Raw genomic sequence first — 26,600 nt, forward strand, 5'->3', positions numbered from 1 at the left:
TTTGTAGCCACAAATATACATATAACATGAGATATATATATATGTATGTATATCACATGTGATATATATATTTTACTTGTTGCATATATTATATATATATATATATATATATATATATATATATATATATATATAGTACTCTGCAGCACTTTTGTTAAATTTGCGATTACCTCGCTATTTACCCAAACTGCTGCCGAGATTGCCATCCGCCCGTTTTCTACAAAAACCGGCGGCTTGCAGACAGTTCATGACCCTTCTGTGTTGTGCGCTGCACGGACGGCCATGCCCACTTGAGAATAAGCGTGGTGCCTGCGTGCGCGTCAGGAAAAGGCGCAGTGGAGCATGCTGTTTAGCACGCTCACTTGCGCCTTGTGGAGAACAGGGCCCTCAGTGAGATAGAGAAGAAGTCACAGAGCGAAGAATTGGACATGCTGGCAGAGAGAGCCTCACAAAGACAGTCTAACAAAAAGCAGGCGCGCGGAAGCACCAATGGGTAAGGCAAAAAAGCCGGAAAATAAACATGCAACCAGTCAATCAGAGAGATATGCAAGAAGACATCCATCTCGGTTTATGGACTTTGCATCTCATTTTTTACATATTAGACATTGCCATCTAATTTTTAACATCGAAAAAATATGCATCAAAGGCATTGTTTTTTTCTTTTTTTGGGGGGATACCCCACACACCCCTGTTTTTAACCCTTTAAAACTCACCATAATAGAAAATTAACCCTGTACCCCCAAAAAACATGCATTCGATGCATATTTTTTCGATGGAAATGCATTCGATGTAATGGTATTAGATGCAAAGTCCAGAAACCATCCATCTCACATGTTCGACCACTTATTGTCTGACATCGAAACAGTCCTAGAGACTGTTAAATAAACAGTAAGACAAGCACTTTGGCCAACACACAGACAGAAACAGGCAGACAACAAAAGGCAGCCAGAGCAGCAGACATTCAGTCAAATGGACAAGGAGACAGATAGGTCATCATACATCTAGCGGACAGACAGACGGGTACACAAAAGAAAACTGAAGAAACGCAGTAGAAAGCCAAACATTCAGCCATGCAGATAAGTAGAAAGGCAGCCAGAGAGGTTGCCAGACAGACAGCAAAATAGACAGACAGAGAGACAGAGACTTACAGTTGCACAACAGACATGCACAAGGGAAGACCAATAACGAGGAAGACCGGCATACAGATAGCCAACAAAGAAACTGCCTGTCAGACATTAAGGTAAAAAAAGCAGACAGACGTGCCGGTGGCCTGGCATGTGCAGAGACAGGCAAGTAGTTGCACAGACAAATATTCGGGGCATGAGTGCACGTCTAGAAGAAAGGAATTGTCTCAAGTAGGAGGTAGTTGAAAAATCTTCATTAAAATTAGACAAATGGACAAATCTTCATAAGTCCTTGAAGGTGTGTAAATAAAAGTTTATAGAACGTCAGGTTACACATAGACCATAAGACCAAGGCATTGTCCCTTCCTATCTAATATCCTCCTTCAATACACTCTAAAAGACAGCGTCCTTGGTTCGAATGTGAATTTTGCATAAGTAAAAATGTGTATTTTCTCAAGAAAACAGCACACAACGTAGAACATGGACTGTACAGCGATCATCTCTAGTCAAGGCAACAAATACCCCCCCCCCCCCATCATCGTGACTTGAAACAATTGCACATTTCAGGTCTCAAACTTGGGACAATTGTCTTGATATTAAAATACTTATTTTGTACAGACGCTACTTCTGATCCTGGGCTCAAATAGTTTCAATTGATCAACATGTTCAGCAAACTATTGACCAGTTGATGCGGAGGAGGGTAAATATTCCATTGCAATGGGCTTGTGCGAGCAAGCCTAAACCACCCCAAAAGGGCGCAGTGGTGTACTTTACTTCATCGTTTGTGCAAATAATTGTGTTAAAAGGAATATAATTTACGGCTCGGGAGGGTTATACATGAAAAGATTTAATAGATGCCAAGTCTTCAACGGTATACAGGGCAATTTTACAACACATTTGCTTGATGCTTGTGGCCACAATATATGCCAGCATTGCAACGATAAAACACACCTTCATGATCCCTGTATCTCCCAATTCATATCAGCACTTCAAATGCAAAACACACACTTTGCCTGTGTCCACAATATATGCCGAATGCATAGCACATTTTCATGATGGTAGTGCATAACATGTTTTCATCATGCATTTCTCCCAAATATATGCCAGCGTTGTCATGTAAGGCACATTTTCATGATGGTAGTGCATAACATGTTTTCATGATGCATTTCTCCCAAATATATGCCAGCATTGTCATGTAAGGCACATTTTCATGATGGTAGTGCATAACATGTTTTCATGATGCATTTCTCCCAAATATATGCCAGCATTGCCATGTAAGGCACATTTACATGATTCATGTGCCCATAAAATATGCCAGCATATAACACATTTTCATGATGCCTGTCCCCACAAAATGTGCCATCATTGCTCTGGCAAACAACTTTTTATGCTGCTCAGCCAGACAATATCTGCCAGATAACCTCTCCTCTGCCTGGGAAAAAATGTCTCCAGTGTCATTGTGTCCGACCGACTCTCGCCCCCAATTTAGGTGAACATACATTCACAATGCTAACTGACAAAGTGACCACAGTGACTTTGCCATGTCAACATGGGTATGGTATCCCCAGGGCCACAACAGCAACTGTTTGCACTAAAAGCACATCCCTGGTCATAAAACAATCTCAAAACAAAATAGAAAATACGAGATGTCCCATAATCCCCTCTAGAACTAAACCAAAATTCGTTTTTCAAAAAGGTAGCAGGCGCCGCTCTCCAGAAAGAACATGGCATGATAACCTGTTCTGTGCTTTTTACCCACTTTGAGAGTTCGCAGCCATCGCTTTTTGCTCACTGTACCTTTTCACAGATGGGAAATATCCATTTGCATATCAGTCTTTTCTGAAAACAGCAGCTCCTTCCCAGGCAGCAAAAAACAGACTGAAGTGGGATCTGAGATGCCGTCCCTGCTATGGAGCATGCCCAGAGAAGACATGTGACCCTTTTGGCCAATCAGCAGGAAGCTAGTCAGTCAATGCAAAATATAAGGGTCAGCATCCATTACAAGAGTGGAAGGGAGTTTGTGGTACAGAGAATGTGAGTTGTGGCATTAAAGAGGAAGAAGATTTTAAGAACCAGAAAAGAGATGAAAGTTACTGGACTAGCTGTAAGACCTGGAGTGGAAGACAAGGTTATAAGGCAGAAAGAGGAGTGGAAGACTGCTGGGCTAGCTGAAGACCTAGAGTGGTAGGCCAGATTGTAAGACACAGAGAGGAGAGGAAGACTGCTTGTCTGTCTGTAAGACCATGATTGTAAGACAGAGAGGAAAGGAAGACTCCTGGACTGGCAGTAAGACCTGGAGTGGAGGAACGGACTGCAAGACCCATAGATGAGAGTAAGAAAGCTAAGTAGATTGTAAGACCCGTAGTGGATCAGTGAATTCTGTATCTTCTTATTTATTAGAGAGACTGATTGTAAAGCCTGGATACCGGAGGAGACTGAAAGCGGAAGACCAAAAATACAGAAAAGAAAGGAACGTGAAGCAGAGTCCAAATGGCAGGTGAATGGACACCTGGCCACAGCCCTAGTCAAGAAAAGGCCAGAGGAAGCAAAGGTGAAGAGAGGCATTTGATGAGGGAAAGCCAGATAATGTGAAAACAGATGCCCTGACCAAGGAAAATGCCGAGCTAGAAAGGACAGAGGCCCTGACAAGAGAAAGAAAGGGTGGAGGCCCTGGACAAAGCGAAGAAGGAAGTGCCTAAAAGCGACAGAGAATGGAAGGGTGGAGAGCCTGTCCTAAGAGGCAGAGAAGGTGACGAAAAGGAGGGGGGCGAAGAAAGTAAAAGGTCCTCTAGGGCTGAACCCAGGAAAGAAGAACATACAGTGTCCTTGTGAAGTGTTGGGGAGCCCTATAATAAACCCCACCCATTCTAACATCTGAAATAAAAGAACAACTCTCCACGAGGTTCTCATTGAAATGTGCAATATTGCACTAAAACCCCTTCAGGGTTTGGAATTTTCAGGCAGCCATTTTGTGATTTCATATCAGATATAAGGTGGAACCCCAACTCTGATAGCAGCCCCTTCAATAATGTGTCAACACCTGGGTTTATTAGTGTTTAAATGACTTGGGTAATTCAGCAGTGAATCCACAGAACTACAGCAGAACTTGTTTACCATTGCCGCCACTCAGTCCCAGGGCATTACCGCGGGATTGAGTGGTGGCAAGGCAGTATAAACCCCCACCTTTGGAGGCCTTATAACGGAACTTGGATTTAGAGTTTCCGGCTCTAAAGTGCAGGATCATCCCCCAGCATCTTGCTGGCAGTAAATCCTGCGCTTCAAGATCAAGCTCAGAATTCTGCAGTGCAATAAAAGGAGCAGTAATTCTGTTTCTGCAAAACAATCAGTGTTACAGAATTACTGCCATTTTTGACTGCAGCGCCATGCACACAATGAGCCCTTAGTAACTACACATTCATTCGTTGGAGAGTTTCTTATTTTCAAAGTTGTAACTATTTCTGGGAGATTTTGGTTGAGTTCCCCCCCTTAGCATGGACATGTTCTCTCTCTATCATGGAGATTTAAAGACAATGAGCAATACGTCCACAGTTCCAGAAGACCTGGGATAGTTGCACATTGGAAACTAACACAGCCTGCTACCACAGCGCCCGTGGGGCAGCAAAGCAAATTAAGTTACCAATCCCCCCCAAGAAAAAGATATGTGGGAACCCAGGAAGCCCACAGAAATATCATCGGCACCAATAGAAAATAATGGTCGGGGGTTGCGGGGGTAGCAAAGGGAAATGCGCAATAAATAATGGGCCCTCTCATATTATTGATAAAGGATAACAGCTCAAAGAATGCAGATCACAACCCATGAGTAGTGTCACAATTAAAGAATAGCTGCAGGCACTGTAGACTTTCACACTAACCTATAGATGGGAGAAAATACATCTTTTGGGTCAGAATAAGAAGATACTTTCCAGCAAGATCTCCCTGAGCTGAATAATGAAAGCCGTGGTACGTGCCATCCACTATACCATGGGCTCTTTTACGTTAGAGAAAGATAACTGGCCTTATATTACTTTTTCCATTATATCATTCACATAGAGTGAATGTATGTTTCACTTCTCACCGGTACTTCATCAGGACTAAATGTAAACACCTTAATAAATGCCACAAAAACAGCAGCAGCTGAAAGTCAATTTTTTAATAATTTTTTTTTTGGGGATGGTTACTATTAAAACAAGTGATAATGCTATCTTTCATAACATTCCTAACCTGTACATTCATTTGATGGCATCATTTCTAATATCAAACCACTTCGTAAAAAAAAAAAAATCAGAGATTTTGAGCTGTCTGCATTTTTGACAATGAAGTGGCTTCGTCTGTCGCATGCATTGTTATGCCACCCACTGTTATGTTGCAGTTCTGCACACTGAATTTGTCAATGTGGTTCCTACAAGTTCATCTTTGCAGCACTACGCCCCTCCCCCCGCACACTTTCAATCCACCAGGGTGCGTACAGTGGCTAATTCATAGCATAATCATTATCTACAACTCATGTGTCCTGCTGTGATTCTGAATGCCGAATCGGGAATATTGGTTTTCATTACCACCAAAGAAATATTGCTGTTACATGCCTAAATCTCAAGAGAGGCCTGACTCTCCGGTCCTGGTTTTGATCTCCCTGCACAAAGCACTCCGAAATGGTAGTTTTAGATTATTAAAAACATTCTTAGGTCCATTCTTCTGACTATACTTTGGGTCTGACTCACAAAGAAGTTACTAGTAGTAAACCCGTCTTACTCCTGGAGAGAGGCAATTTGATTCACAAAAATGAGCAAGTTAGACTTACTGCTGGTGACCTCTTCATGAACCAGCCACTTCAAATCTAAAATACAAAATGATGTTGTAAAATTATTTCCACAAAGGCCTCACAAACGATTGCACTTCATTTTGTTTTCAGGAATGAAAGAAATGTTTTAGGGTGACACAGATAAGTCGGATCTATGTAGATTCCTTTTATGAATTTAGCTTCCTACACATTTTTCTTTTTCGAATTTGCATCTTTTGAGACCACATTCCTTTGTATAATGGGGGTCCCCAATGCCCCATTCACTGACATCCCATGCCCCCAATTAGACCTTTTGGGAACTTTTTGAAATTTGTTTTCAAAATCCCATTTTGTAAACAGAGACATTTTGTCTTTTTCGTAAAACACGCTTTTCTTAAAAACAACATACTCCCAATAAATCTGTTGTATCAAGAAATACAGTATTTCCACCAAAGGCAAGCCAGTGCATCCCTACCCTGTAGTTGTCCAGATCACACAGTGAAAGTCAGGTTAGGGAAAAACTACAGTATGAGCCTCCAGTGTTTGCGACCACTTGAGTACGAAAAATGATTTAGACTAAAATGTATTATTGACTAAGAAAGAATATTCTATTGGTAAGAAGCCACATATGATATGTATGCGTACATTTGATTTTAATGTTAGATTATTCTTGGTTTTACATTGATTCCCTGTTGGGTCCTAACATCAACAGGTCTATCATTATTATTGGAGGGCCCTATGATTGTATAACATCCCCATTCTACAGAAATTGGTCAATTACCAAATGTCAGGATTAACACTTATAATTTACTTCCTATGTAAATACATGTGGTTTCATAGGTAGAGCAGTAAAATAACTGCAAAAAAAGAATACTAGACATGAAGAGGGGAAAAATAAATGTGACAAAAATTAGCATAGAAACGCCTAAATAATCAGACTTAATATTGCAAGCAAAAATCACCAAATAGATCAAAACAAAAAGAAAAGGACTTGCTGGTCTGAGAGGTTGGGTAGCCGCAGGTGAGCGGGGTGGAGGAGAGTTTGTTGGGCTGCTAGTGCGTCTACGTGGTTTCTTCAACTTTGGAAAGTATACCTTTATGCACGCAAGTAAGTGCAACTTCAGGGGTGCACCTGGTAGAAGCTGAGAATGCCCTGGGGGTTCCCTTTCTAATACCGAATCTGTAAGGAGACAAAAACATTTTAAAAATACTTATATTTTGACAGAATTTAGAAAAAAGTAAATGTATGTAGTTATTTGGAATTTATTAAGCTGCCCTTACTTTTACAGTTTACATTACTTTCAATGTAAACATTATCATTTTTACTGCTTCATTTGTGCCTCTTCATTTTCAGCCGGGGTTAGTTTTCCCAGGAATATTCGACCTTTTTATATTACCTCTGCAGGTGATATTTAAGAGCCACGTGCAACATATAAATAATGGTGTCCAGTCAAAGGATCGAAAATAAAGGATCGAATGACCTTTTGCTCGAATGCAAAAGGATCGAAAAAAAGGGTCGAATTTTCTTTCATTTATTTATATATTTTTTTTAGTTTGGGTTGGTAAAAAAACTGTTTTTAATAAAGAAAACAGGGGGTTGGGAGGGAACCCCCCCATAAAAAATAAAAAAATAAAAAATTCGACCCTTTCTTTCTGTCCATTGACTGTCGATCAAAAGGCATTCGATCCTTTTGTTTTCGACCCTATAACTGGCAACCATAAATAACTAGTGCATGCCATAAACTATTTGGCTGATCATTAGGGATCCACTAAAAGTGCACTGTGTGCAGTGCACATGTGCAGGAGGACAAAAAATGGAATCTGCCACCACTGCTTTTTAGTTCCTTGTTTTTTTTCTCATGCCAAAAAATATGCCCCTTGCCTTTTGCGTCCCCAATAGCAAGTCAATTGGAGCAATTCATCACACTCACTGCACTGCAACACATGCCTATATCATTCAGCAATAAATTAGCCGTGTGAATGAGGGCGATGAATGCATTTCAAAATATTTATAAGTATCCATACAAGTACAAGGGAGTGGGTGTTCAACAACACTTGCATGGCCCTTCTCAAGTCCCTCCCTCCCTCACGCTCCCCTTTGCCTCCCTGGATGCGACCATGCAAGTTGACTGCTTACAAAACGCCGCGAGCATCGATTTTGAGAATGCTCAGGTAAATATGAAGTCAAATTTGTCACCGGTTGTGGGGAGCCTTAAGTTTGCAGTTTCTGCTCAGATGCCACCGGGTCTCCGAGTTCGGTCCTTGAGAGTACCAATCAGAGCCGGCTTTTTTTTTTTTATAACTAATGCATATGTCATACGTTACCCATGAATATGTTGGATCGGGCTGATTACATTTGTAGTCCAACACTTCTGGAGAGCCAAAGGTTGCAGAACCCTTGTTATGTAATGATCTCCCTTTAGAATTCAGTGTATTAACATTTTTGTCTAGATATCTCAAAAACATGAAGTGGATTTGGCTCTCGAGGACCGAACTCGGAGACCGGTCAGTAGGTACAATGCCAGAATCAATAAAGTGGGTTTCTGGGGCGCACCCACTATTCCTGTCTTCACCTAATATTATACCTTTCTGCATGCCTATAATTATGAGCTGTGTATGATCTTCTTTTGCTGTCATTTCCTTGGTACTCAGCTGAGTTAACTCACTAAGATGCCTTTTTCTCTAACAAGAGTGTGTATATCTTTTGAATGTCACTGGTTCTGTTAATTCTAATGATTGGTCCTAGGCTGTTCCTCCCCTTCCTTTAGGAATGGCGCCTTCCTCCGGCCTCTCCACGTGCATGAAAAATGACAAGCTGGGGTCCCCATATTTCTACCTATTGGGCCACCCTAAAGACACGGTTTGTACCTTCTGCATGCCTATTACTGTTCTCTAATGCGCTTGTGTCTCGCGCTACTGTTTTAACGTCTTCTGTCTTAATGCCTCTTGCATGCCAGCTCGTCTTGTGATCTATATTTTCCATTCTTGGCTATAAACTGTGTCCCTGTTTTCGGGTTCCTGTTCATTAAATTATAACTAGGTATTTATGACGCACTTAATACCCAGAGGTTTCTAAGGGCAGACCCGGGGATCGAACGTCTTGCTTCCAAGGCAAGCGTGTTGCCCCTGAGTTATCCTCCGGGAATGATGGATAGCATGTTATTTAGGAGAATCTATCAGTCTATATTTTTTTTTATATAAAACGGCAATTAAAAATACTGATGAAATTCCTTCTCCAAAATAGACATGATATTTGGGCAGAGGGCATCATCACTTGTTCCAAATGGATTGAAAACTGTACCAAACCACACACATTCTGTTGTCATCATTGTGCGCTACCCCCACTCACCTTGAACGCCCCTTTGCGCTAACCATTGTTTTGGATTCTTCTTCCGCCTCAGTGATTGCACAAGAGGAGGCGCCTCAGCAGTTCAACGAGTTCAGGGAATGATCATGGCCTTATGTTGAGCTGTCTCCTACCACCTATAACTTCCGGAACAACCCCCCACTCTTCCACCTGCTAGCTGCCCAGCCAGTTCTTTTTTTGGGAAACTAGTCCCCACTGGTACCATGCTATGGCCGTTTTCATTCCAGTATGGAGGCTCTCCTTCTGAATTTTTTGGTCACATGTGATTTCTTACCTCCCCATTTCATCCTTTTAAGTACTTGGGAGGTCAGCCTATGTCTTTAAGGCCACGCTTTGCCTACTGTGCACAATGGGTGAGCCTCTTCTTGGTTTGACCATCAGGTAGGTATTTTCGACAATCAAATTACTCAGAATAGCTTCAAGCTCATAATGGACAGATCTTGTGAAATTCAACAGCGAGCTGTCCACTTCACTGTGACTGATCAAGAATTGTTCTTGGTAAAAAGGGATCATGTCTGGTCATGCTATGTTGGTCAGCACCGTGGAAGTGTGCTTTTGATATCGGATGATCGGCACCGAAAGACCTAGCTCTTCTCTGCTTGCTCCTGAAAGAAGGTGGCCACCTCACCTCCAAATATTGTCAGATTTACTGCAGCGGAATTACCTCACACAGTAACTACGAGGAAATCCCATGGAGTCCTACTGACTCCAAAAATGGAGACCAATACTGACATTACCCCACATTAAATTTGTGGGAAGCAGTGGTGCTATTGGTAGACGAGTTTGGCGGTAATTCCAATGGAATTACCGCCAAACTCGTAATGACGCCCTGTATGCCCTCTTTATGTGCGTAGCTGGGAACCAGAATGGTAGCTCCAGAGGGCCATGGGGCTGAGGATTTAAGGTATCCCTACATATTATCCCCACCAAAAATATCGCTGTACATATGGTTGTTTGTCTCGCCATAGGCAATATTTTTGGAGGGGATAATTTGTGGGAGCGGGGGTTGCGGGGGTGTCCCCCGCACATTTGAAAATAACGCAGGGGTTTCAGGGGTGTCCCCCGCAGGTCCATGGCCCAATATCGCCACAAAAATATGGCGATATTTTTGTATCGCAATGTTTTTGCGGGGATATTAACACATGGAACCGGATTTAATGTATCTATGTCATTGCACATCTTTGACTTCATAACAGATATATCAAATACACTTTTCAATAAATTAAGACAAAATGATATTCAGTCTAAAGAGCCGTTCAATTCAAACTTTATTTGGGATTAATGGTAAATCCCTAAAAAACAAACCCAAGTCCATATAATCCGCTCTTAGCTAATATTAGTTAATTATATACAAGGTAAAATCCATATCATGCACATAATTAATTTGCAAGATTAAATAGTAAAACAATATATACGCAAAATCAAAAAACATCAACATTTTGTAGAACCAAGACAAACCCCACCCTCCTGAACTAGCTTGCGAAGGTGAAAATCGCCTTCACTTGTGTTGAGAACGAAAGAAACATTAACGCAGGTCTAAAGTGCCCCCATTCCCCTCTCCCTAAGAACTCCTAATAGGAGATGTCCCCTAATATCGGGGTAGAAAAGGGCAACATGGATCAAAGAATATATAAAGAACTGTTAATGTACTGCCACTTAGACAAGTTTACTCAGGGTAGTAATGGCGGGGTTTCCCAAGACAAGAAAGGTAAAAAGGTGTGCCTCAACCTCCTATAGAGACATCATTGTTATAGTTCTAAGTGAAAGGTGCATGGCTTACACATGCAAGGCAGGTCTGCTCCACCTTAACAAACAGGGGCCACCCACTCTCATGTCCTCTGCTGTCTTACAAGAGCTGTGGCGATTAGCCTTGTTTTCCCCTTTACCTTATGTTCATGGCAAATGCTTCCGCCCTGAAGCTCTAGTAACAGGGTGGCAGAAAAGGAGTAACTATCATGAGAACAAAGTTTCGGATGGGTTGAAATGAGCAGGCAAAGGAGAGAGCATGAAGGGAATAAGGGAAAAATAAGCATAAAAAACCAGTACATGAATATTGGGGTTGAGGAAGGCACAAACTGAAGGGGAAAGAAAACATTTGTAATGTAAATTTGAAAGGCGCGAAGAAGGAATGATAGTTCGAAACATGAACACATATAGAATATGGCTGCGAGTTTGAAACATGAACCATTGTACACATATAGAATATGGCAGCGAGTTTGAAACATGAACCACTGTACACATACAGAATATGGCTGCGAGTTCAAAACATGAACCATTGTACACATATAGAATATGGCAGCGAGTTCGAAACATGAACCACTGTACAGATATAGAACATGGCGGCGAGTTCGAAACATGAACCATTGTTCACATATAGAATATGGCGGCGAGTTTGAAACATGAACCACTGTACACATATAGAATATGCAGCGAGTTCGAAACATGAACCATTGTACACATATAGAATATGGCAGCGAGTTTGAAACATGAACCACTGTACACATACAGAATATGGCTGCGAGTTCGAAACATGAACCATTGTACACATATAGAATATGGCTGCAAGTTTGAAACATGAACCACTGTACACATATAGAATATGACGGCGAGTTTGAAACATGAACCATTGTACACATATAGAATATGGCGGCGAGATCGAAACATGAACCATTGTACACATATAGAATATGGCGGGGAGTTTGAAACATGAACCACTGTACACATTTAGAATATGCAGCGAGTTCACAACATGAACCATTGTACACATATAGAATATGGCGGCGAGGTTGAAACATGAACCATTGTACAAATACAGAATATGGCGGCGAGTTTGAAACATGAACCATTGTACACATATAGAATATGGGGGCGAGTTCGAAACATGAACCATTGTGCACATATAGAATATGGCGGCGAGTTTGAAACATGAACCACTGTACACATATAGAATATGCGGCGAGTTTGAAACCTGAACCATTGCACACATATAGAATATGGCGGCGAGTTCGAAACATGAACCACTGTACACATATAGAATATGGCGGCGAGTTCGAAACATGAACCATTGTACACATATAAAATAAGGCGGTGGGTTTGAAACATGAACCATTGTACACATATAGAATATGGCGGTGAGTTTGAAACCTGAACCACTGTACACATAGAATATGGCGGTGAGGTTGAAACATGAACCATTGTACAAATACAGAATATAGTGGTGAGTTTGAAACATGAACCATTGTACACATATAGAATATGGCGGCGAGTTTGAAACATGAACCATTGTGCACACATGAATATGGCGGCGAGTTTGAAACATGAACCACTGTACACATATAGAATATGCGGTGACTTCGAAACATGAACCATTGTACACATATAGAATATGGCGGCAAGGTTGAAACATCAACCATTCTACACATACAGAATATGGCGGTGAGTTTGAAACATGAACCATTGTACAGATATAGAATATGGCAGTGAGCAGACTTATCGCCAGCCCTCTCTGCATATGAATTTAAGGGTAATCATACCCCCTTGCGGAATCTTCTGGTCACGTTTTTCAACAACAAATTAAAACAAGGGCAAGGGTCAGCCTCTTCTACACCATGGTGTGCACCATTACAAGTCTAGCTGCATTAGCTGAGCCAATACTGCTTGCGTTTATGGTAATTTACCACACGATTTAGGGTTACTGTCGTTCCCCATTATCTTGGTCCATAGGACTCCATTAGGGTTCAGTGGAATTCTCCCAACCGGTTATTAAGCCCACTTCATTACCGCGGCTCTTCATGGTGGTATTACCTCCGGTGGTCGGTCAAAAAACCGAAAACAAAATATCGAATCACAAAAATCCCGAATCCAAAATCTCGAAAAAAAAAAATCTCGAATTATTTATTTATTTATTTATATGTATTTGTGGGTTCAGGTAAGTATAAAAAAAGGGTAAAAAAAAAAAAAAAAAAGAAAAAAGGGGGGTTGGGGGGGGAACCCCCCCATTTCGCAATAAAAACGTATTAAAAAAAAATTCGAGATTTTTTTTTTCGACATTTTGGATTCGATATTTTTGTTTTCGATATTTTGGAATTCGGTTTTTTCACTATAAACCATTACCTCCATGTCAGAGCATGCCCTTTTTTTCTCCTACGGGTCACGAAACCCAGGATCATGTGGAACAGTAAAACAGGTGGTATTTCAAAATAGCGACTGTTTCACCTTTACCACATTACTCATTATGAGGCCCAAAGTCAAGGATGCAGTTTCAGAAAGGCACTAAGTACTCATCATGATATCCGAAATGTGGGCAAACCATGCTCAGCCTACCTGGTCCTTGCAAAGGGCACTTGCCCCATACCCTGAAAAGGGGCCTGACTTCCTGTCCCAGAAAGAAGGCATTTTCCTGCAATCATCCCTTCAATTTATGATTCCAGAATACCTCAGTTTCAGAAAACATGTGACTGTCTCCATCCAACACTGAGATGAGGATGGATGACTCCACCAGTCTCAATACCAATGGCGCTAGAGGTTTCACTATCCTTTTGCCAGCACGGCAAATCTACACACATGCCTACCTGGCTGTGTCATCATTTAACACTGTGCCTTTCACGCGCAGGCATCAATGCAGATGCTTGCAACATCTGCATAGCGGTTCAGTGAGGTTTAAAGAAATAGGTGACTTTCTACAGACAAATGTGAATGACGTGTGCATCTGTTTTCCCCGTGGTGGAGCCACAACGGGTTATCGGAACATTTCCTTTGCTATTTTCGTGAAGCCACCATTTCAACCCAAGGATTCCTGAAATTCAGGCTAAATGTCCTTTCACAGAGACAAAGTGATGCTCTGCACCCATTTCTCATTCCTTCCATAGGCGATTTGAGATGTGTATAGCAACCAAAAGGCTGTTTTTTCTGTCTTCTTTCTGGGTATTTATGTAACCTGACCAAGCAAAGATCGCAAATGTTGGCGCCCTGTGTTCTCTGAGGCTCTGCATTGAATTCAGTGTCTTTCTGTGTGACTTCCTCTGGGGCTTTCCCCAAATGCGTGAGGTCCACCATGCACTATGTTCTCCATTGCCACTTGGAATGGCAAACGGAGAACCACAGTACACGAGCATGGACTTTTTCCTTGGTCTTTCAGAAACATCTTACTTTTTTCCCCCTGAGAAACATGTTCACACAGCAAAAAGGAGGAGGTGATGGCTGGAAGGTTTAGAATTAATCTTAAAACTAGGGAAATTGCTCTGGGCAACCCTCCAGACCATCGTTCCTCGTCTGCCAAGCCATTACAGAAGGGGGAAAGACCATACGCAAATCAGGCCTGGTCCCACCCCCAAAGGGGCAGTCCAGCCGAACTGCTTGGTCACATCCCTTCTGCACGAGACCACAAGCATCCTCAGACATGTTTTCGTCTCACTGGGCATCATCGGTGAGGAGTAGCTTGGGTCTCTGAACCCAGCAGGCACGGGACCCACATTTGTGCATACCAGTCCCCCTCAGGGTGCCAAAGCAAAAACAATGAGGTGATGGCCAGAAGGTTTAGAATTAATCTTAAACCTCTGGCAATTGCTCTGGCAACCCTCCAGATCATCATCGTTCTTCGACTGCCAAGCCATTAGAGGAAAGACCATATCACACCACATATATTTTGTATATGTGCAGTTTGGTTTATGCCGAATCGGGCACTACAAAACCAAGTCACCCTTGTTTGTCTGCCTGGTCTAAGCTGTCACCACCCTCAAAATGTTCTATTCTCTACAATCTGTACATGAAGTGTACAGAAAGGATCAGCTGTGATGGGCACCTCTAGGGACTCGGACAGTATAATTCCATTAGGCCAGCATCAATTTCCAACTATGCTCGTCATCCCAAATTCAGCTATTGCCCACGATAAAAATTTAGCCTAGTTGGACACATAACATCACATTCTCCATACTACCTCTCTGCACCCACCCACTTGCCAGCTCAACATGGGTGACAAGCAGGAACTTGGCCACCCCTGCCTACCTTCGTAATGGCTAAAATGCACACAAGGGTGTTAACCTACGGCACGTTGAGACCATACCAATGGTGAAAGGCCCTATACAAATGCCCATTACATTACATTACACCAACTAGCTGATAGAATGCGTTACTGGGGTTCATGGCACGAATGCTAGGTAAGCAGCGAGTGTGGCGCGAGACGAAACTGTGGCTTCACCCTTTTTAAACTCTTGCATCATAAGAATCGCTACGATTTGGCACTGGATGAGACATGTGACGTGTTTAGGGTGGCAGAACTACTGTAGCAGAAATGCAGTTTTTAGCATGTTAGGGCCGATTCACAAACACCTTACACTGCCTTAAGTCGAGAGAGGGCTAGTCGAGTCACAAAGAAGTTTCTACGAGTAACTAACTTACTCTTGAAAAGAGAAGAGCAAGTAAGGAGTAAGTTAGAGTAACTCGTAGTAACATCTTTGTGAATACAATAGCCCTATCCATATGTTTCGCATTTAATTTTCAATTTCTCCTGATGTGGTTATATGGGATTGACATGATTTTTGAACTATATGCTGGAATATAATAAAGTCACTAGCAATAACTTCCATAAGATATAAAATAGGAAGACCTAAAGGCTGAGTCCCATTGAGAAGGACTTGAATATCTCAGGAAAGATGATAGGAGTCTTGATCGCTGATGCGGTGTCTCAGACGACGTGACGATAAGCACTGAACGGGGCAGCACATGTGACGTTGATCGCATTTACCATACAGTAAATGTCTGTCACTGTTGAGTTTATGAGGCCATGAGTCCTGAATTAGAAGAGATTATATGGGGTAGGTTTCTTATCTGTAACTCCATGTATCCAGCATTGGTATCTTTCATGTATTCACATGCTATGAACAGTCTCCGTCGTCAGGCTGGGAATCGAGGGTGCTACTCAGTCTCTCACAAAAGGAAAGAATTGCCATTTGCAACTGTGGGCCACTGTTTCATGAGTGCCCGAGACCATTTGATGCCCCTGTCTGATCCTGTCGGGTACCGATATGGTTTCGCTGCATCTTCAGGCAGTGACTGAAACCCATTTCAGTGCAAATTATACACATGGCATTTTCAAATCAGCATAAGCCGCGCACTGGCAGAACAATGAGCAGGGCGCAGGAGCAGTGCCAGGTGGAATCGGAAAGGTGTTGATATGGCCTCTGATGCGAGCTGAATGCTGATAGTCAGCTGCGCTTCCCCGCGGCAACCTCCAGGCGCCTTTGCAATGTGTTTGAGTCGATTTATTTGGGAGCCTTATGATACAGCCTTTTCATTTACATTCCATGAGGCATGTTTGCGGAAGCGTGCAGCGACAACTCATTTGGAGTCGCTCCCTCTTTTTCCATTTATTTAGGCAACATGTTATGTTACTGATCGGTTTGTCTTTATTGCCCTCAGCGTCTCTTTCTCTGCTTCTTTTCCACATACGCTTTTCCAATTCCCTTTCTCTGTATCATCTTCACTTCTTGTTTGTGTTTCTGTCCCCCTCTCTCCCCTCCTTTATTTTCCTTCTCTCATCTCACTCCATCTCAAGAAGTCAGGACGAATGGGGCAACTATTGATATTTCTGCACTGATATTGTAGTGGGTCATTGGGAGCAATTATCTTAATGAGCATAGAGAGCTAGAACAGGTGTATGTGTGTGCGGGCACGTGTGCGCACGCGCACCCGTGCGCCCCGTTCTGTGCACATTGTCGATGCAGGTTTGGCGCACTAGATTTCTAGAAGGCAATTATTTCTGTTTCTGACTCTGACCATTGGCGACTAGAAAATTCCTTCTTCCGTTGGCCAAAACGAATACTTAGATGAAGCAATGGCGGCCCACTGGGGTAAAAAACTCCAGCAATGTTTTTGTTGAATGTTCACACGAGTGTTCGACGGGTAGGATAACTATGAACAACGGAGTACACACGGAGTGCACACATTGACTGGTAGGGTCATCATTCTGCGATTGCACCTTGAATACGCAAGGCAAGGTTTGCATGGGTTGTTCAAAATCTAAATTTGCTATTATATCCAAGGGTTATGTCGTTCAAAGTACAATATGAATAATCTTGAACTGAAAAAGTCTATATTTTTGTATGTTTGTGAAGGTTTGGGCTGATGGTCTCTTGCATTTTGGTCATTTTGACCCACATCCTTTTCGTTGACTGTCCCACTAGTGGTGCTGGAACGGCAAAGGTTTGATTCGTTCCTCAAATGTGGAACACGTTGGGTCCTCCAACCACAGCATCCCTTATTGCAGCTCGTTTCCCAATGGAAGAGACACCAGATTAGTGAATGACAAGAGACATCAATACTTGATTCCAAAATATGTCCATCCAATTGGGACTCCAGATTCCAAAGACAGTAGGTCGCTTATGGGCCGCGTATACATTTTGCTGAAAGAGCCACACTGGAAATGGCCATGCTACGGACGCCAGGGAGTTCCTGTGTCCTATCAGCCTCCGCTTAGCTTCAATACTATCTTCACCATTTGTCACCATTATGTGAGAACTCTCCTGACATTTTCACTAGTATCCACAGGGCTCGTTCCACGACCAGAACTGCAAGGAGATCTTCCCACTTGAAATGGGAGCAGTGCACGCCCATTAATAACTACCCAACTCACTATAGAGGTGCAAATCCAGATTCTGCGGTAAGCGCTGGTGCATCATTGTTTCAGCCTTACAGCTTTGGCCTTTGCATGACCTGTCCAGCACTCCAGTGGTCTGAAAGTGATGGTAACTTTCACAAACTCTTGTTTTTAACCCATCGCTTCATTGTCCACCTTCCAACTTTAGGATTAAGGGAGCCTATGTGTGGCATTGCATTAATCACTATATTGTGCAATGTCTGGATATTATCTGCATCAATTAAAGTCATTTGGGGCATTGGAGATTTCAATTCTGGAAAATGTATTGTTTTAGAACCGCCTGCCAAAGACTTACATATTCTAGATTCAAGCAGCTTCTCAGTGTACAGAATTTACTCTGAACTTTTTTCTTTCTTATATGTCCACATGAGTATTGGCACACTTTTGAATTTGCCAGTGGTCAGTTTCTCTTCACTTTTCTCCTTCAGCTTCCTTCTTTCGGGGAATTGCAGCAGATTCACCGTGGGGGGCCGTGGCTGTGTTGGGGGCGGCTCGCCCATGTGTAGGAATTCAGAGTGCAGAGTCAGTGACATGCCACTGATCCCCCATTCCCCTCCCTACATCAGCCACACATGCTGCTGCATAATGGAAGCGACTGGTTTAATACAGTGGTCGAAGTGAGCGGGAACGGTCAGGAAGGGTGTGCCACTAATATATTTTACTGTTAACAGCTCAACTACTTTTTGCAACCATTTTCTCCATTCCACAATTGTTCTTTATGAGGTTAAAGCACGCCTTTCCACTTAACCACCTAATATCAGTTACAGTTAAACTGAAATATATTTAAACTCAATTTGTTTGTCAACCAGCTTGACTGCACCCCTTGAAAAATGTGTTGACCGTTGCTCCTTTCCTTCCTACTCTGTCCCCCGCTGGAGTCACAGTTCCACAACTTTTTTGGTACACTTCTATGACTGGTTTAATGGTGCTGGTGGGGAAGATGTCTATGGCGCGGGACCAAGCATTCCTTGCCGAGGTGGAGGTGGGTCTTTGGCTTCTTTCTGCGATGCATAACAGTGGGTGGGCGTTCAATGTCTACAGGTATGATGTTGCACATTCTGGGGTCATAGATCGAGAATGTCGGTGTCTTCGTTTTTTATTGTTTGCAGCTTTAATCTGTCCAGGTGGCTTCTTGTGGAGCGTGGGCCACCAGAGATGGTGACCTTGTTGGCTAGGTAGAAGCGAGCGTGTAAAGTGACAGATTCCTACATTATTTATTTATTGTTTGCTTCTTAGGCGCTTATACAATAAGAAAATACTGTTTCAAAGCGCCCATGAAGTAGGTCTTCCTGAAAGCTATGCCAGCTCGTAAGAGCAACTGATTGACTCGTTTTGGGGGAATGTGGTCAAATTTGTGGAGGCCTTGAATAAGGCAGGCCACGGCATGGAGGACACTTTTCATTGTTGCCAGGGTGGCAGTGGGTCGGCCGGTGAGCTGGGCAGTCCCACTGTCCACATGAAAAAGAGGGAGGGCCTGCACCATGGATGTGAAGTTATTGTCTGGAATAAAGGGCTTGGTTTTCTGCAAGAGAGATAGTTGGCATCTACCCCTTTAAGTATTTACAGTGGTTTCTGTGGTTAAATCGGATATTGCAATGATGGACGAAAATGCCTTAAAAATGGTCCTATCACGTTTACACTTGCACATGGTTTGAATCAACAAATCCACGGCATTGCGATAATCTCTAAAATAAGCCTCTCTCTTAGACTAGTACCCACCCAATCGATTCATTCTTGTGAGACGCTATCGGCTAAACTCCAACTAAATAATAACCAAACCCTTATCTTTCACCTCCTATATAGACCCCCTGGCCCATTAGGCACTTTCGAAGATGACCTCCACAACCTACTTACAAATAACCTTAAACCTTGCTCTCAATCGATCCTTCTTGGGGACTTTAACTTAGGCCTCCATGACACCACAGATACTAATGCTACACTGGTACCTAATTCCATTCATTCACTCGGCTTAACTCAAAGAGTTGATAAGCCTATGCACTGAAGGGAAGAACCTTGGACTGGATAGCTGATTGTAACTGTACAACTACTATCCCATCCATAATGCCCCTACCCTGGACAGACCACTCCCTGGTGTCCTTTAATTTAGTTACCGCCAGACCCAACCCCACGGCCCGTCCACCAGCACCTCCTTTTTTAACCAGAAATAAAAAATGCATCACCCTAGAGAAAGTAATCCCAGCTATAGTACCAACCCTTAATGCGCTATCAGAGAACCTAAACCCCAGCATCCTAGTGCAAGAATTTAACACTATCATGCTCACTACCTTAGACAAAGTGGCCCCTCTCAAACTTAGACCGAGTAAGCCGAAAGCTCATCTAAACAAATGGTTTACTCCACAGTTAAAAGATCTACGTATCTTAAAAAGAAAGAGTGAAACCGCTTGGAGGCTTTGCCCATCAGCTGACAACAAAGCCAAACTTTCCACTCTCTCCTCATTGTATAAAAAAGAAGTCTGCCAGGCAAAACGTAATTCATATGATGACCGCATAGCGAAATCCAACTCCAGTATGAAAGAGCTCTTCACGATCCTAAAGGAACTCGAGTCCCCCATTGCCATTCAGGACACCTGTACCAAGGACAAACCTTGGTGTACGGATATCCAGCAAGCCCTTACCAATAAAATCTTCACACTCCAAAACAAAATCAAGCAAAAAAAAAATGCACTCAAAATTCAGGATCCGCCTTATACCAAGAACTCATTGGTGCATAGTAACACCTTCCACTTCTCCAAAATGACCACCCTGGAAGTAGAAAAAGTTATCCTGTCGCTTAAACCTTCAAACTGTAAAGGTGACATCTGCCCAGCCCAGCTGATAAAAGACGCCGCCAGAGAATTATCCCCCTTTATTGCTAAACTGATCAACGCATCCTTCGCTTCAGGTACGATCCCGGCCAACCTTAAACAGTCCTGGGTTCTCCCTCTCCTAAAGAAGCAGACATTAGACCCTCTCATCCCTACTAACTACCGCCCTATCACGACGGTACCGTTTCTCCTTAAGATTCTGGATAAAGCTGCCTATATCCAAATTCAAAGGCACCTGGAACTACGCAACCTATTAGGAGTAAGACAACCGGGCTTCCGACCCCTACACGGAACAGAAACTGCCCTCATAGACCTGAAGTCCCAAATCGATGAGCTAAGAGACAAAGGGAGAACAGTACTCCTACTACTCCTGGACCTCTCAGCGGCCTTTGATTTGGTGGATCATAGAGTCCTCTGTAGCCACCTGGACTCCGCCGCTCCTTTCTCGGCAGAAGCCATTGGATAGATCAAGTCCTTCCTGAGCGAGAGAACGATGCGAGTCTCCCCCCCCCCCCGCGGAGGCAGATCCTACCCCGATCTCGTGTGGTGTCCCTCAGGGCTCCTGCGTATCCCCAACTCTATACAACATTTTCACCAAGCCCTTGTTTGACGATCTGGATCATCTTGGTATCACCTACACTAACTACGCAGATGATACACAGATCCTCCTCCCGCTTTCTGGGGATCATGCTAAGGACACGGAATTGGTGAACAAGGTATACCTTATCATCCATGCATGGATGGCCACTCACGGCCTTTGTCTAAACGATGATAAGACAGAGTTGATCATCTTAGGTACCCGAGCCAATATCAAAAAACTAGGACAGGAATTTGCCTCCTTCAACATAGACGGGAATATCATCCAAGTATCCAAGGATGTAAAAACCCTGGGATTCTATCTTGATTCTACCCTATCTTTTGATAAACAGCTAAAATCCTTGCTTCCTCCACGGCCTACACGTGCAAACTGATTAGAGCCGGTAAACCTTTCCGCTCCAACAAGAGTCGTCTAATCCTGGCCAGAGCCCTAATTCTTTCCAGAGAAGATTATTGTAATGCTCTATACTCTGTAGCTAATAAAAAAATAACCCAGAGATTACAAACATTACAAAATAATGCCTTGAGAGCGGCACTAGGCATTAACAAAAGGTCCCATATCTCGTCCACCAGACGACAACACAACTGGATGTCTACAGAGAACAAAATAAAACTCAAGATGCTATCCCTGACCCACAAAGCCCTCAATAACTCTGCCCCTAGTTACTTGTCTGACAAATTCCACAGGAGAACATCTTTTAGACCCACCAGAGTTGGTAACTTCAACTGTTTGACAATACCGAACTTTAGACTCAACACTATTGGAGGCAACAGTTTCCCAGTAAAGGCGGCTAAAACTTGGAACTCTCTACCACAAGACCTGAGAGCAGACATGCCCTACCGTTGCTTCAGGAAAAAAGTTATTCGACTCCTTACCTCGACTGACCTTTGTTGACCGGGGGTTCCTACTTCCCACGGGTATCTTGACCTCCTTGAACCTGTATACCTTCTGTAATTACTGTATGCCTGATCTGTCTAACCCACTGTAATTTTAATGTACATTTTGCCATGATGTAACCTGTAAGTTTCGTATTTTCTTGCCACTGCGCCCTGCTACCCCTGGGTCTGGCGCGCATAAAAAGTGAATAAAACAAACAAACAAACAAACGTGCAAACAACCCAACATGTTGTAAAGGAGCCAGGAGTTTTTCCAGAATGGTCTCACTGGCTGTCGGTACCTGTTCAGCAAAACGTATCAACATGCGTTAGCAGAAAAAAACTAAATTGAACTGATATGAATGTCGGAATGTACATTTCTATGCTTGAGGCTTGCCTTTGGAATCAAGGTATACAGCAATTAAATGACATTTCTTTACTCACAAGTTATATTTGCCGAAGATCAGATACAATTAAATTATCTCTGCATCTGTTTTGTTGTAAACAAGTAAAATCTGGATGTCATAGCCTTCAGAATTCTATTTCCATTGATTCACACCATCAAAGAAAAGTTACATTGTTCTTCGTCTGTCCATTAGTTGCCATGGAAACGGCTTGGCGATAAGACGAAAAGGCGGCGGGACCATTGCAATAAATCCTAGTTGCAATATATGGGCAATGTCGTATCCTTGTGCTCAGACATTATCAAGACCACCTGTGATACAGTGTGCAAGATCAACTGAACGGCTACGACATTGATGTCCGAATAAACTATGCTCAAATATTTCTGCATTGGATGAAAATTGACATTTACGGCCTAGTCGCTCGTTTTCCCCTGAGCTATCTCTTAGTGCAGTACTCTGTTGCTTACTACAATATCTGGCAGAGAGCACCGAGGGGGGTAGGGGCACGTCCTTCTTTTCAAACTCCCCGGCAGAAATTGACCAGTCATGAGACAATCAGAAATCTGCATTCTGATTTGGCAAGCGGAACCGAATAAAATGCCGAATATCAATCAAACCAGGCTTTCGCTTGAAGAGTTTGGTTAATCAGTTCCGTATTGAAGCCGAGTATCATTCATGAGGTATATATTCAATATCATAGAAGGGCTCTCTTTCAGAGACTATCCGTCCGGGGTTTTTGTTGAAGAGCAGATAACATGTCGGTTCTATGTTACATCTAACATACTGGCTCCACATGTACTGCTGGTTAACAAGGGGTGGAAAAACTACAAGGTTCCTTAATAAGAGATTGCCCTGTGTGCAAATAGGTTTTTGAATAACCCATTTGATTCTTTTAGGATGGAGGCACAAAGTAGGAAATCAATGACAGTAAATTTGCGCGATGAGGAAAGGACATAGGGATATTTCGCATTGTTAATGTTCTATCTAAAACTAAAATCATGTGGTATGCTTGCGTGGGGAAAAAGCCCCGAGTTCAGGCAAACTTTTATTTAAACAACCAGCTGTTGCATTCTGTGGACTCTTACACGTACTTGGGGTTGATCTTTTCAAACAATTTGAAATGGCATAACCAGGTAGAGAAGAGCTCGCTATCACATCTGCACCAGTGTGGGCTTATTAGGAATCTAGTAACACGCCTGAATGGTGAGGCTCTCACTGTACCCCTCAAGATCTCTCAGGCTCAGACAATCACAGGAGTAACTTATGGGGCTGAGTTGTGGGGTTCGTATGATTGTACCTCTATCCAGATAGCTAAAATTAGATTTCTGAAATCTTTGCTTGGTTTACCTTTGAGTGCCCTGTCTACGCCAGTGGTATGCGCATTTGATTTTATAGAAATTCGATATGCTATTATGATACAGTTAGTCACATACTGGCTGCGGATATGGAATAATAAAGTTCTATCCCCGTTTAGGGAAGGTTTGGAGGAGCTGCTATTACCACCAGGCGGCAGTAACCTGTCTTGGTTTAGGCATGTAAGAATTATGCTCTCAATCATTGGGGTAGAGGATTTATGGGGTGACCCCACAAGCTTAGGCAGAGGCTATAAAATGGTGGCCAAGAACAAATTTAGAGAGAGTAGGCATAGAGTAGGATGATTGACAACTGCCTGTCGGGGGGGTGGGGAGGGGAAAGCTAGGGCTTATTTACAGCTCAAGGACCTCTGGGGGCCGGAGACATATTTGGACCTTCAAATGTCTGTGAAATTAAAATGCTGGCTCACAAAGTTCTGACTGGGCATGCTCCCATTAGCTTATTTGTCTGCAAAGTGGAAAAATGGGTCTCGTTCCACAATCCTATGTCCTTTTTGTGGCAAGAGGTGAAAAAGAGAAGGTGCATCTCTTTTTTTTCTGTCAGGCATATTGCCGGGCAAGGGGGCGTTGGCTCATCCCAGTTTGGAGTCAGCCCACAATGTTGTCTGCCCTACGGTTTGGTGGCACCTCGCCAGTATCGGTGCTAGCGGTTTCATCCTTTTTAAGAACTGTTTTAATAAGAGAATGTTAAGTGTCTAGCTTTGGCCCACCTATGTGCTTGGGAAGGTTGTTCACTGTTTTGAGACATTTGATGTTGATGATTACAGTTGTTTTATTGTGTATTGTGCACTTTTTATGGCAGTCATGCCGAAATAAAAAGAATTGAATTAATGTAACAGTTTGCCTATATCTTGTAAAAACTAGCACACCTACAACTGATTGAAACCACAACGTCACCGTCTCTATACCTTTGTAACATCTCTTGCATTGAATGTTATATTGCTATTGACATTTAAAAAAACTATGATATGCCTTGTAAGCCGCAAAGGCAGTGGTTTGCAAATTGCGTCTCTCCAATTGTTTCCGACTATTACTCCCATGAGCCTTTGCCTTTGACTATGCTGAGTGCGACTGATGGAATTTGTGATCCAACACATCTGGAGCGCCGAAGGTTGCAGACCCCAGCACTAGGCGTATGCTGAATGTCTGGTGCAAGGTCAGGGGCTATTCACTGAAGATCTGGTAGACGACTAACTAGAAAATATGAATCAAGATCATACATAGCATAACCAAAAATATTTCAGAATGCGGAAGATCTTAATTCTAGTGTCAGAAAACAGGATTTCAGGAAGTGGGCAAAGCAGTAGAGCCTGGGAAGGTAGAGTCTGCCTAGCTTACACATTCTTGCTCCCACGCATTCGGAGAATGTCGGAGCCATTAATTCTAAAACAGAAAGCAAAACAGGCAGACGGAGGCCGAGCAACAATATCGACGTACTGGAGTCCCGGTTTGGAAGCGGATAATGTCAAGAATCCTGTGCTTTGTTCTGTTGCATCCGACTTACAAAATGGACCATTGGTAGGTTTTCCAAATAACTGTGATGTGCACAGTAATGTTCTTCCAACACTATGCAACGAAGGCTGAATGCAGAGGACTATGCATCTTTAGTAGTTGCGCAAGTCATTTTATCCTTTAAGCTTCGTCAGGTTTTAAGACACGTGTTTCGGTCCTATACCAGCGCTTTATCAAGGCTTTGGCATGTGATGCCATTATAAGGTCAACCTGTGTGATAATAACCTAGGCTGTAGGGCAATGTAGGAAATGGGTTACACTGTAGCTTCAACCCAGTTGCCACAGGGGTTAACCTTGTAGTAGCATCACATGACGAAGCCTTGATAAAGCACTGGAATGGTCGGCGACATGGCTATTCTTAAAAAAAAATCAAAAAAATGTGTGCAAGCTCTAAAGATGTGGTGCCCTCTATTTTCAAATGGGAATTTCAAGCTGCTACATTATTTCCGGATTCTAGAAAAAATACCAATGCACATAACGTGGCCCCCCTCTCGCCAAAACTCCAGGAAGGACCCGGAGATCATTATTCAAGGGCAGAAGTCGCAAAATGTGCACAGGTAACAAAAACAACAGAACGGACGTAAAACTTGAGGAAAGAACAAGGAAACAAAAGAAGCTTCGCTGGTGCAAATGACACAATGTGTAAGGTGACACACTCGTCAGGAGACCATTCAGTTGCAGTGCCATGGGTTAGGTGGTTCTTATCTGATGCAACTAGCCAGGAAGCAATGGCCTCAGGCTAGAGTGGGCAACTAGAACAGAGGAGGGAATGTGATTATTACAATAATGTAGCACATTTCACTAAAGTAAGACTACCCCATTCACCCATTACATTCACTGATCTTTCCTATTCCCTTAACTAAGAATCCTAAACCACACCTAATCTGATTTTCAAATGGGTGTACATCACAGTTGCCTTCCCCTAGTCACTCCCCACTCTAACTCTTGTGTAGTTCTTGTAGAAAGGTAGCTTCTGTACTCTTTAGTAGGTTCAACACATAAGCTTTATTCTAAGTTGCATTACGCTGTTGCAATAAAGGAACTCACTGGGTCCCATCACCCAGGCGGTCTTCACTTCAACTGGCACTGGGC

The 26,600-nt window shown here is 42.9% G+C and overlaps 1 protein-coding gene across 10 annotated transcripts in view; it reads left to right on the forward strand.

Moving 5' to 3' along the window:
• The window catches only part of MAGI2 (membrane associated guanylate kinase, WW and PDZ domain containing 2), a 3,248,720-nt gene that overhangs the window by 3,160,936 nt on the left and 61,184 nt on the right, over positions 1-26,600 (forward strand). For 2 of the 10 annotated variants that reach the window (XM_069628034.1, XM_069628036.1), the window contains exon 22: positions 8,670-8,761. The exons of 6 other annotated variants lie outside the window; for them this stretch is intronic. In XM_069628034.1, the coding sequence (XP_069484135.1) occupies positions 8,670-8,761 (92 nt within the window). Of the gene's footprint in view, positions 1-8,647; positions 8,762-26,600 lie in introns of all 10 variants that reach the window. 2 more of the 10 variants (XM_069628038.1, XM_069628037.1) reach the window with 1 other exon arrangement.

Source organism: Ambystoma mexicanum, chromosome 12 (genome assembly GCF_040938575.1).
Source record: "Ambystoma mexicanum isolate Mex_15411 chromosome 12, UKY_AmexF1_1, whole genome shotgun sequence".
Classification (NCBI taxonomy): Eukaryota; Metazoa; Chordata; class Amphibia; order Caudata; family Ambystomatidae; genus Ambystoma; species Ambystoma mexicanum.